This window comes from Sorex araneus, chromosome X (assembly GCF_027595985.1).
Source record: "Sorex araneus isolate mSorAra2 chromosome X, mSorAra2.pri, whole genome shotgun sequence".
NCBI lineage: Eukaryota > Metazoa > Chordata > Mammalia > Eulipotyphla > Soricidae > Sorex > Sorex araneus.
The window spans coordinates 103817170-103829994 of record NC_073313.1 but is presented as its reverse complement, the minus strand read 5'-3'; the positions used below and the strand labels follow the sequence as shown (position 1 = coordinate 103829994).

Sequence of the window (12825 nt, the reverse complement as noted above, 5' to 3'; positions counted from 1 at the left end):
ACGTGAACCCACTAATCAACATCCCTGTGTTGGCCAGTGCATACCTCCTGATGTGAGGCAATAAGACGGGTACAGCACCACTTATCAGTGCCCCTGCCTTTAAAATACTGTACTGGGTTAATCTTTAAAGCCAATTTACAGTATATAATTAAGTCACACTTATTCCTCTGCCAAGAGAAGCAAGCTTACAGCACAAAGAAGCAAGTTGACAAATCAAAAATGAAGCATTCAACAGTGCAAGTAAATTGGTAACTCCAACAACTCAATAGTAAGAAGAGAGAAAAAATGAGGAAATGTCAGAGAGCACAATGGGTAAAGCGCTTCACTTGTCTCCATGCTGCTGACCTGGGGTTGATCACTACCAGGAGTGATCCCTGAGCAAAAAGTCAGGAATAAGCCCTGTGCACAGTCAGAAGTAGATTTAAGATATAGAACCAAATGCAATCTTATTTGGTTTTAGGTTAAACAAAATGACTTTTCTTTTTCTTTCTTTTTTAGATAGTTGAAGAAATCAAAATATGGTCTGTGAAGTAGAGAAAACAAAGAATTTTGTTTGGTGTGAATATTTGTAAAAGAGAGTACCGTACCTCAGTATAATAAGCATTCCAAAATGCATTCAACTAGACAGACAACTACAATATTAAGGATATACTCTTTCTTTGAATTGCTAGGTTATATGTTTATATTTGGTTCTGGAGTAGAATTTCACACTTCAGATATATGTATATACCAAAACCAGACTGACTGCAAAAGGTGTTTTTGTTTTTGTGGGGGTGGTGATGGTGGGGGCCACACCTGGCAATGTTCAGGGCTTACTCCTGGTTCTGCACTCGGGAATCACTCCTGGTGGTACCCAGGATTGAATCCCAATCAGCCACGTGCAAAGTAAGTTTTCTACCACTGTATTATTGCTCTGGCCCCAAAATGAGGTTTTTTTTGAATTCAGAAGCTTGACTAAAAGTTGAAAGATCGGGGTTATCTAGTTCTGTGAACATGGCAAAATACGTGACCGTTGATAAGAGCAAATGATCTTTATCTTATAGTCTACGCTAAGAGCAAATCCCACATATGCTATTAGAAAGCACTATTCTGCAGAAATAGTGCCATAAACTAGTGATCTGTACATGAAGTTGTTGAAACCTGCAAGCCAGAGTAGTCAGAATACTTTCCCATTCCCAAGCCTGGTACCTTGCCTGATAAATTCATTTGCACTGCCCAAATGCCCCCTCTCCAACCCCCAACTTTCGGAGCAACCTGAATTATCATGAATAAATGATCAAATTAAGGTTCCATTATGCCAAAGAATAGTCCATTAAAATGAAATCGTTTTTCCATATCATCAAGTAGATTGTAACTGAACGTGTAAGTTAAAAAATAGAAGGAAAGAGGGAAAAAAATCCTTAATTCGAATCCTCCCAACACATTCTTGGACTTGATTATTTCGCCTATTTTTCTATGTGTGCATGCATTTGTGCAACAGTGCGGGCATCCTGTTCCCTGATCCTTTGTAACGTTCAGTTTCTTTAATTGCCTCCCGAATCTTTGCCACCTCAGTACGTATGGAGCCAGAAACTTATCAACTGCACAACGTGACAGAGAGCGCGCGCGCCTCATCCAACCAAGTCTCTTTGGGGAGAAGTGCGTTTCAATGTCTCCGTTCACAAAGGGCTTCCCCGTCTGTCTGCAACCCTTTCGGGCAATTCGCTACTTTCTAGAAAGTTCCGTGCGCCTCTGGAAGCATGCTCGGCGGCGTCCCGGGCCGCCGCTGCCCAGCCCACGAGCCTGCTAGCTTTCCCAGAGAGCAAGAACTCGAGAGTCTCTGCCACTGGCGAGCGAGGCTTGTCTCAGCCTGCCCGTTCGTCACGCCGCCCGAGCGGGGACGCTTCCAGAACGCCCTCCACCCTCTGCCTCCGCGCCTCCGCCCCCTCCCCTCCCCGCGGACCCCCCTCCCCGCGCTTTCCCGCCCGGGCGCCTGGCCTATGGCAGCGCCGGCAGGGAGTGGGGGGCGGGCCCCGCGGCGCGGCTGTCAGGAGGCCGCCATATTCCTGTACGGTCCCGCGGCCGCCCCGAAGTCGGAGGGTCGGGAGAGGTGCTGACAGGGCGGGGCCGCCGCGCGCCTCTGCCGGCCTCCCCCCTCCCTCGCGGGACAGGTGGCTGCGGCGCGCCCCGCCCCCGCCAGCTGCGGGCGTCGGGTGTGAGCGGGGCGCGCGGGAGGGCGGTGCGCGGACGGGCGCCGCCAGCTGCGAGGCGGAGTGCGGCGGGCGGCACTTCGGGGCGGCCGGGCGCGCGGCGGCAAGCGACCACCCGCTACCGTGGCGGCCAAAAAAATGCTCCTGTACCGAGGGGCCCCGCCGGGCCCTGGGGCGCAGGGCGAGCACTCGCCCGGCCGGCCGGGGGGCAGCCCGCAGGCCTACGGCATTCGCCTGAGCACGGTAGGTCGGGGGGCCCCCGAGGGGGCGAACGCTGGCGGGGCCCGGGGGGGTGGGGGCGGTGGTGGTGGTGCAGGGGTAGAGGGGTGGGCGCCGCGCGGGGAGGCCTCACGCGGGACGGGACGCCCTCTCGCCCCGCAGATGAGTCCCCGCTACCTGCAGAGCAACTCGTGCAGCCACACGCGACCCTTCAGTGCCATCGCGGAGCTGCTAGGTGAGTGAGTGGCGAGGGCGGGCGCGATCGCGCGACCACCCGGGCTGGCGGTGCCCACGCGCGGCCCGCGGACGCGGGAGAGAGAGGTGCGTGGCGGGTGGGGGGGAGCGGGCGATGCGGACGAGGCCGGGACTGGGGACGACGACGACGTGGGGACTGGCTGCTGGGGCTCGGCTGGTGAAAGGGGGGCGGAGGGGCGGGGAGCAGGGGGGGTTATACAGTGCTCTCCCCCCCGGACGGGACGCGGGTTCGGAGGATGGAGCTGAGCACACCAGGGGCGTCCGAAAAGTTCGAACTTGTGTGTGGTTTTTCTCTCCGACTCGCGATGTTCCGCGCACTTGGGGCTAGTCGCTCCGTTCCCGCTGCATAGGCGATGCATAGGGATATCGGGATTCGAGGCGGCGGCGGGGGCTCCTTAGGGGCTGGCGCTGGACGGCGGGCACCCTGCTCCGCGGAGGGGCGTTGGAGGGGCGCCGGGAGGGACGTGGGGGAATGGTCTTTGAAACGGAGTTATTTAACGCCTGGGATCAGAGAGTCTGGGAATGATGGGACGTCTCTTAAGAGATGACACGAGTGCATTTGGCTCCCTGCAACTGGGGAGGGCTGGATCCGTGGTCCACGAGCGCCCTCACACCGCTGGAATGAATACTTAACCTCGCTCTCTGCGCCACCGATGTTTGCTTTTAAAGAGCGTTCGGTGGAGCCCTCAAAGCCCAGCACACAAGGCTTTTGCAGCCGTGTGCTAAAATATTCCGTGGAAAGCAAAGAAGAAACACATTCCTGGACCGAAAAGTGAAGCCGCGCACAGGGCAGGGCTAAATGATTCGAAAATGCAATGAAAAGAGGGAGATTTGGAAGGGTGAGGTAGCGCCCAGCAAAACCTGGAAATGGTTTCAAAACTCCCCAAACGGGCCCCGGGCCCTACCTAAGTAGCTATGAGTTGTCGTTGGTCAGAAAGTGAACAACAGAAAGATGTGGTCAGGAGGGTTATTTATTTGGAAGGGTGATTGTGATTAGTTTTACCATTGCACAGATTGCTTGCAAGACGCATGATGGTTCGAAACTGCAGGAAAAAAAAACCTAACACTGGCATGTTTTGAGCCCTGGAGACAAGACTGTATCTTTTACGGTTTTGCTACAAGAAGGAAAACTGCCGCGGGAGAGATCTAGGTACCTGTAACTTACAAAAAGGGGAAGGAGGAAGAGGATAAAGTAACAATTTAAGTTCTCACAGGACAAAAACATCATCCTGTGCTAAATTGGGGGTTGGGGCTCTCCTTGCTAGAAGCTTCCAGAGCTACAGCCAGCAGTGCTGGTGGGGGGGGCAGGGGTAGGAGGCGCCCTGTGTACGCACTAGCCTTTTGAGTCATCTCCGCAGCTCCCTGCGCACTAAATTTTAAGGATGGCTTGAAGATGGCTGTGGGGTACTTTGGAATAAAAATGATTTTTGATTTAAGCGTTATTTCAATAAGCTCAGCCTGGCCGAAATGTGTGTTAGATTCCCTGTATTGTATATGCATTTATACATGCTTACATACTTACATACCAACATACAGATTGCAAAAACAGAGAATGACTATTCATGATAATGCTTCTAAGAGGGAAAGGGAAAAACAAAGTGTTGAATGGTGGTCCAAAGCTTTCGTTTTAGGTTTTCTTGAAAATAATTTCCTCCTCCATTTGCATTAATTTTCTAGCAAATCATTTATTCAATAAATATTTATCAAGTAATAACTGTGGGTCAGGCCACATGAGAGTACAAAAATGAATACAACAAAGATTGACTACAATATGGGGAAGACAAATTAGGTACAGAAGGTTTGTGCTTTGTAATACTGGATAGAAAGATAAATCAGAAAATATGCAAACAACAGGGCAGCTGAATAGAAATATACATCAGAAAAACTGCCCTGGACTTCAGAGGAAGGAGGTATACCTTTCAGTTTACAGGAAAGATGAAGGTTGGGAAAGCTCTGCAGAAGAGGTGACATTTGAGCTGAGATTAGAAGGATTGGGACAAGTGGATATTTTCCAGCAAATCATTCATTTGATAAATATTTATCAAGTGCTGTCAGTGGACCAGGCCATGTGGGAGGTACAAAAATGAATACAACACAGGGGGAAAATAAACGAGGCGCAGAAGGTTTGTGCTTTGTATAATAATAGATACATCAGAAAAGATAAAATCATCGCATGCTGTGACATTCAGAGGAAGGAAGGATGGTTTCCAGCTTAGCAGAAGGTGAGGGTTAGGAGAGGCTTTAAGAGAAGGTGACACTCGAGCTGAGATTTGAAGGATTGGGACAAGTGGATTCGGCTGTGGGGAGGGGAGGGCATTCCAGGCAAAAGGAACAACTGCATGAACAAAGGCACTGAGAGTACTAAGTTTTATTAAAACATGGTGTTAAAAATGATCAAAAGTGTAGGTCCTTAAGAGTTTACAAAGCACTTTCACAAATACATTATCTTTTGGTTTGGGCCACACCCAGGGGTGGTCAGGACTTATTCTTGGCTCTGTGCTGGAGGCACATTCTAGGAGGGGCTCAGGGAACTTTATGGGGTATCTGGCATTAAACCCGGGTAAGTTCACGTGCAAGGCAAGCACCCTACCTGCTGAATTCTCTCAGATAACAGTCTCGACAAATAACATTTTTCATTTTACTCTCCAAGGTCGAGGTAGTCATCATCATTATTAAGATAAGGAGAAAGCTCAGAGAATTTAGTTGTCATTTCTACTACTACATTGTAATCTTTCACATCAAGGAATCAAATACAAGTCCTTTTTATTCCATGAACTAAACGGGGAATAAGTTTAGAAAAGCCGAATGTGATTAGAAGGCTCCAGGATTTGGCCTTTTCTTCCAGAATTTTCTTTTGCAGAAGTGGCATTATCATGATCAGGTTACACTTAGGGAAAACTAATCTTGTTGCAGTGTATTGAATGGATTGGAGAAGCTAGTAGTGTGACTTTGAAATTCTAGTTAGGAGATTATTGCAGTATTGCAGATGAGAGGGAATAAGCTCTGTAAGAAAGTGGCAGTCAGTGAAAATGGCAAGATGGGGGAAAACACTAACTGTATCGAGTAAGAGGGACAGGAAGGGATTAGAAATGACTTTTGAATTTTGAACCTGAGGCCCTTTGAATGCTGGCACTATGTACATTTAGGGATCAGAGGGAAAATAATCAATTGACTGTCAGAAAGGATGGCCCTTGATTTATACCGAAAATACTTGTAGATGGAGGATATCTCTAGGGCTAACAGCTTGGCCGTGGTGACCTTGCAGGAATCCACCTGGTTTTCCTCTAAGAATAGTGAAAGGACAGGAGGCTTGTGAAACACTTTGTCAGATCCATTTCCTACTTGCCATCATTCTCTCCTGACTGGCCTGGACCAGTTTTGCTTTCTCTGCCAGATTCTGAGTCCTGAGGCTTCAGTTCCAATGCTTTTGGGATAAACAAGGGATTAGGGAGATAGGGTCAGAGGAGAAGCTAGATTTGCTGCAGTCTGTTTTCTCATGCTCACCCCTAAGTGTTTGAGCAAGGGGAAGGAGGGAAGAGGGACCCCAGAAAAAAAGGAAAAAGGAAAGTGTGTGCAACGTTAGGAGAGAAGACTCCCTGGGATCTGGTAGTACATGGAGTTGTGTGAGACCGGTTAGAAGATAAAACCCTGGGTGTGGTAGTGAAGCTGTTGCCTCGATGGTGGGCAAGGGCATAAGTGTAAGGTTCTCCCACAGTCCTATGTTCATATGCTGTGTTCCCGGAGATATGGGAGAAGAGAGACTCCCTGGCATCTCTTAGTATGTGTTTGGAAGGTTAAGCAACAAGAGGAAGGACTGAAACCGGCCACTAGATTGGCACCTTACGCTTTCTTTTATTGAGGCTGACTTCATTATTGCACTTCATTCCTTGAACCCAAGTGGAAGGCCACTGAAAACTGAAAGTAAGTGCAAAGCTGTGGCAGGTCCTGCTACTTGAGCTCACCCAGATCTCTATGTGCCCCCTCCCCCCTGTACTCTACCAGCTTACAGCCAAGGAGATAAAATAGCTAGCTGCTTCTGGCAACTACCTTGTGACTCCTGAAGTGCTTCGGCTGAAACTCTTGGGTGTGTTCCTATAAAAAGCACCTAGTAGGTCAGAGAGAGTTCAATGGGCTGAGTTCATGCTTTGAATGTGGGAGGCCTGATTTTGCGGGGGGGGGGGGTTAGTTATTTTTTGGAGGGGGCACGCGTGGCTGAGCTCGGGGCTTATTCCTGGTTTTGTGCTTGGTGATCACTTCTGGCAGAGTTCAGAGATCACATGTGGTGCTGGGGTCCAACTCAGTTCAGCTGAGTGCAAAGCAAGTGCTTTACCCATTACACTTTGTCTTTACCTGGAGGCCTGTGTTTAATCCCTGACATCACATGGTCCCCTGAGCACTGCTTGAAGTGACTTCAAGAACACAGCTAGCTGCGAGTAGCCCCCGAGTACCTCTGGGTATGCCTCCACCCCACGCCCAGAAACCCAGAAAGAAACCAATAAAGTTCGAACAAAACTCAGTGAAAAGGAAAAATGAAGTGATTTTATGGAAGGCCTGCAAGCTGATTAATTGAATACATTGTTGTACATATGTGGAATTGGAGTTGATTGTGTCTTTGAACTGTGTTTGTATAGTGTTAGGGAAAATATCACATGTGTCCAAAATTTCCAGTGTAGAAATGATGTCTTATTGGTTACCAAGCTCAGTGTATCAATCACAATGACCCTGGCTGTCTGCCAGCCAGAGTGACAGATAGTTCCCCAAACAATTCAGGCCTGCCTGCTTGACAAGTAGTTCCTTAAAACAAAGTAAGCAACTTCACAACACTGAGTCTGCCCGTTAAAGGGAAGGAATGGCTGCCCACTAGGAAAAAAGTAACTAAACTTCTGATAAAGCTGATACCGCATATCAAACTTGCCTTTCCTGCCCAAAGTTGGCCTACTGACCCTACCACATGATGCAGGTCTTTGGCCCCACCTGGTTCCTAAAGATCTGGGCTTATGGGTGATGTCTGACTGCTGTTCAGGCTTTTTGGGTTACATGTTTGTAACAAGATGGTTTTATTGAATACTCTGGTAACACCTTTGTGGCCCTTGACATGTATCTGTCTTACTATTATTTGGTTGGCATTCACTACATCCAAGTGGTTGCAATTGATGCCATATTGTAAAAATCACTATTTGGGGGCTAGGGGGTTAATACAGGGATAAAGGCAATTTCCTTGCTTGCAGCCAACTCTGGCTTAATCCATGACACTGCACATATGGACTTGAAGCACAACCAGGAGTGATCACTGAACACAGAGCTAGTAGTAAGCCCTGAACACACTCAAGTGTGACCCTCAAAACCCCACCCCAAGCTGTTAGTTTGGATATGTGAAATACTTCTCTTGTAAGGGATGTGGAAATTCCCAGTAGAGAAATGTCATGCTTTAACAGTGGTAGTAGGATGGATATATAACCGTAATCCACCCACTCTCTCAGTTTAGCCATGTGGTATCAGTAAAATAGTACCTAGGAAGATTAGTGTCTTGATAGGAAAGCTAGTAAAAATAGGAGTGCTTAAGGAACCTGTCCAACAGATTGCACAGACTGGCTTCCCATTCAGACTAGTGAGCCCTGTGATACCTTTATGTGATGTGTGTTAGCGGCTGACAGTTACATAAACTTGTGGCAAAGAGACATGACCCTTAGGCAGTGGTGCCCCCTTGGTCATCGACACAACGCATATGTTATACTATGTCTGTATTGGAAGTCTAACTCCTTTAATTCTGGGTTCTTTATTTCATGAGAATTGAGTAGCTATGAGTGAATACTCTTAGTACCTAAGCAGAATCATTCCTCTCTAAATATCCTTGCTACAACCACTGGAATCTAGGAAAAGGAATTAGTGCTTTTATTTTACTTTTTAACTAAGAATTCGTTTTGTATCCAAATATGGATAACATTAAATTTGCCCTTTAACCTATTTTATTGTATTGTTGAAGAATTTTAAGTACATTCATATTACTGTGCAATCATCTACCTCCAGAAACTTTTCATTTTCTCAAACAGAAATTCTGTCCTTGTCCAACACCAATTCTCCATTCCTCCCACCTTTAAGACCCCAGCAATTACTTTCTTTTTATAAATTTACATGTTTAATGTAAGTGGAATAATACAATCTCTCTGTCATTCATTTCTCATAACACAGTATCTTCAAGGTTCATTAATATTGGAGCTTGTGTTAGAACTTCCTTCTCTTTCAAAGCCAAATAACATTTTATTGTATATCCCAAACTATGTTGATGCATTTATCTGTCTGTAGACACGTGGCCTTCTCCTACATTTTGGCAATTGTGAATAATGAATATTAGATAATGTTGTAAAAAATATGGGTTGTTATTGAATATTGTGAATATTAGTGTGCCAATGTATGTTTGAGCTGCTGCTTTCAGTTTTCTGAGTGTTTACCTAGAAATAGAATTGCTAGAGCATATGGCAATTCTGTTTTCTTTAGATTAATCACTGTATCACTGTCATCCCGTTGCTCATTGATTTGCTCACGTGGGCACCAGTAACATCTCCATTGTGAGATTTGTTGTTACTGTTTTTGGCATATCAAATATGCCACGGGGAGCTTGCCAGGCTCTGCCGTGTGGGCGAGATACTCTCAGTAGATTGCGGGGCTCTCCAAGAGGGACAAAGGAATCAAACCTGGGTAGGTCGAGTGCAATGCAAATGCCCTACCACTATACTATTGCTCCAGCCCTAGATTAATCAATTTTTTAAATTTTTTCAGGAATCTCACTATACCACTTTACACAGTTTATGTATTGTTTTATACTTCCAAGATCAGTACACACAGCTCAGATTTCTCCACATACTTGCCAACATTTTTCATTTTCTGTTTTTGGTAGTAGCCTTTGAAGTGGATGTGTAATAATATACCATTGCAATTTTGGTTTGCTTTTTTCCTAGTGATAGATGTAGAACATCTTTTCATGTGTTGAGTAAACATTTTAATATTTCTTTTGGAAAAACATGTGTTTAAGTCATTTGCCTATTTTAACAAGGTTTTTTGTTAATTGTAGTTCTATATATATTCTAGATATTACTTTCTATCAGATATATTATTTGAAAATATTTTCTCCTACACCTATGGGTTGTCTTAATTATATTTATGATGCCCTCTAATGTTTTTATAGCAGTCATAAACATTTTAGTAACTGATATTGCACTATAATATTATAGAAGTACCAGGTGCACATAATTGAGATCACCCAGATCTTTGGTGGGGATACTCTGGGTGAGGTTGTGGTATTAGAATGTTGTATACATGAAGGCTTATCATGAATAGTACTATAAATCATGGAACCTAAAATTTTAAAATAAAGAAGGAAAAGGCAGCAGACCTTCAAAAATAAGTCCAGTTATATCCTTTATCATACATTTCTTGCCCTTGTCTATATCTATAGCTCCTTATTATCCTTTTCTTCCAGTAACCATTGGTTAATTTTTAAAATCTTAAAAGTTTATCTTATGTTTGTTAAACTGATTTATTTGTAGGCCTCATATGAATTAAATCATTTGGTGTTTGTTTGACTTACTTTATTAACTGTAATACTCTTGAGGGCCATCCCCTCTATAGCAAGTTACAGGATTTCATAATTTTTTTTTTTTTGCTTTTTGGGTCACACCCAGCGATGCTCAGGGGTTACTCCTGGCTTTGCACTCAGGAATTACTCCTGGCGGTGCTTGGGGGACCATATGGGATGCCGGGGATCGAACTCGGGTCGGCCGCGTGCAAGGCAAACGCCCTACCCGCTGTGCTATCGCTCCGGCCCCAGGATTTCATAATTTTTATTTATTTTTTTTATTTTTTTTGTAATGAAAGATAAAGTTTATTTCATTATTGACACAGTGAAACTTTTAGTGCTTTAGCATAAATTACAAAAGTAAAAATGTGAGATGATCTGGATCTTAAATTGATATTAAATTTAATTCACTTAAATTGCAAAACGAGACATATGTATTTTAAAAGAGTATTTATTTATTTATTTTTAATTTTTTTATTGAGTCACCATGTGGAAAGTTACAAAGTTTTCAGGTTTAAATCTCAGTTATACAATGCTCGAATACCCATCCCTTCACCAGTGCTCATATTCCACCACCAAGAATCCCAGTATAGCTCCACCCCGCCCCCTCACACCCCAACCCCCCCACACCCCTAGCCTCCCCACCCTAAGCCCCCCCGCCTGTGTAACAAATTTCACTTTACTTTCATTTTGATTGCATACAATAATAGTGAGTTTTGTTGAAATACTGTATGCAATCATAATTTTTAACCTGAACTATATTCCAGTATATGTACAAATCCCAAATCCTCTTTATCCAATCATCAGATGATGGGACAGTAAACATGGAGATATACAAGTCTCTTCAAATTAGCCTTTTTGGGAAAATACGCAGAAGTGGAATATCTGCAGTATATGGAATTGCATCTGTTTTAAATATGAAATTGAAATTCTCATTGCCTCTTAGGCTGTCAGAAAGGATGGTGATCTTCTGTGCTCTATAACAGAAGAGGTAATTCATAAAATTAGAAAATACAGCATTCACAAATGAGCTCTAATATAAGTAATATGCAACTTGGTACTAAAATTTCAGCTTGCCTTTTTTCTTTCACTGTTGTGTGTTCAAGGGCAGTTAAGTGGCTAGAAGACAAAAAGTTACAAGATGACGACAGAACAAAATGCTTTGTTTATAGGATGAATTATAGTTCCCAAAGACCCTGAATTTTGAAGGGAGAAAAACAGACTGCATATCAGTCATCAAAGGAAATAAAGAATTCAGCGTCCTAGCCATATTTGCTATCCTGTTTGCTGTTGCTATAACCTAGCGATTGTATTACTATTAATGTTTTCTGCTCACCTTTTGGGACATACCTGAAAAAGAAATAGAGTACAATTTTCATGTCTATATGACTCTTAACTTGAAGAGACTAATATCCAAGATTTCTACCTTTTTCAGATAATGCTGTAGATCCAGATGTATCTGCCAGGACAGTCTTTATAGACGTTGAGGAGGTCAAGAATAAATTCTGTTTGACCTTTACTGATGATGGATGTGGGATGACACCTTATAAACTACATCGAATGCTCAGGTAAAGATGCCTTTATTCTGTTTCCCTTGTTTTAAGTTTATGAATTTTAAGACTTAATAGTTCTCTTTAAAGTTCTGTATTCCCTTTTATTTCATTCAACACATTTTTATAGAATGTCTATTATGTGCCACAGTACTGGTTACAAAACACATTGTTTCTGTGCTCATGTAACTTTTGGCCTAGCTGTAAATTCATTTATAATTGAACCTTTAATCACAACTGATAAGTATATTTGGAAAGTAGAGATTATGGTGGGATAAGCCAAGCAGGGGGAACAGAGTCTGATCCAGGAGACCAGAAGTCATTCTAAATCAAGTAATATTTAGGCTGAGATCTAAGATCAAGTAGAATTTAACTCGTAAATAATTTCTAAAGGTAATGATGGATAAGTGTTTCCTCAAGTCATTCCTTCTCTCTTTTCACAGATGAAGTTGAGTACTGTCCATGTGGCTTCTCTTGCTAATGTGCAAAGCATAAGTAATAATAGAGGGGTGCTATAGAGGAGGGAAAGGGTTCTAAACTAGTAAAATGGAAAGCATTTATTTTGTTGCTCTTTCCTTTGAAGATATTATAATCCTAAAATCCTTTGGGTAAGGAAATTCCTTTGATCCTTCAAAGAAAAATTAATTTGAGCATAACCAATTTTAAATTTGGTTGTTCTTTTTTCCACTCAACAATCTGTGGACCGTGTGTCTCAGACCCTCATAATGAGAAGAATATTTGAGGAAAGCCTCTTAGAAGTGAGACAAGAATGTGGCCAATATGTTGGTGAAAATTTGGAACTGACTCTATCTTTTAACTTACAGCATCACTTTTATCTCCTAACATTAACATATTAAGAAAAATAGAACTTCATTATTTTTTCTTTTAATTTTTTATTTTTCAAATTAAAGAACTGTGATTTACAAAGTTATAGATTGTTGAATTTTAGGCATATAGTATTTCAACACCAATCCCACCACCAATGTCAACTTTCCTCTACCATATCCCCATATTCCCTTCCCACCCCAACCCCTGCCCT

The 12825-nt window shown here is 43.7% G+C and overlaps 1 protein-coding gene across 1 annotated transcript in view; it reads left to right on the top strand.

Annotated features, from left to right (window-relative positions):
* Window positions 1–2073: 2073 nt before the first annotated feature.
* MORC4 (MORC family CW-type zinc finger 4) overlaps window positions 2074–12825 on the top strand; it is an 80983-nt gene continuing 70231 nt past the window's right edge. The window contains exons 1-3 of the mRNA XM_055121748.1: window positions 2074–2432; window positions 2571–2643; window positions 11672–11804. Coding sequence (XP_054977723.1) covers window positions 2328–2432; window positions 2571–2643; window positions 11672–11804 — 311 coding nt within the window. The 5' untranslated portion in view covers window positions 2074–2327. The remainder of the gene's footprint in view (window positions 2433–2570; window positions 2644–11671; window positions 11805–12825) is intronic.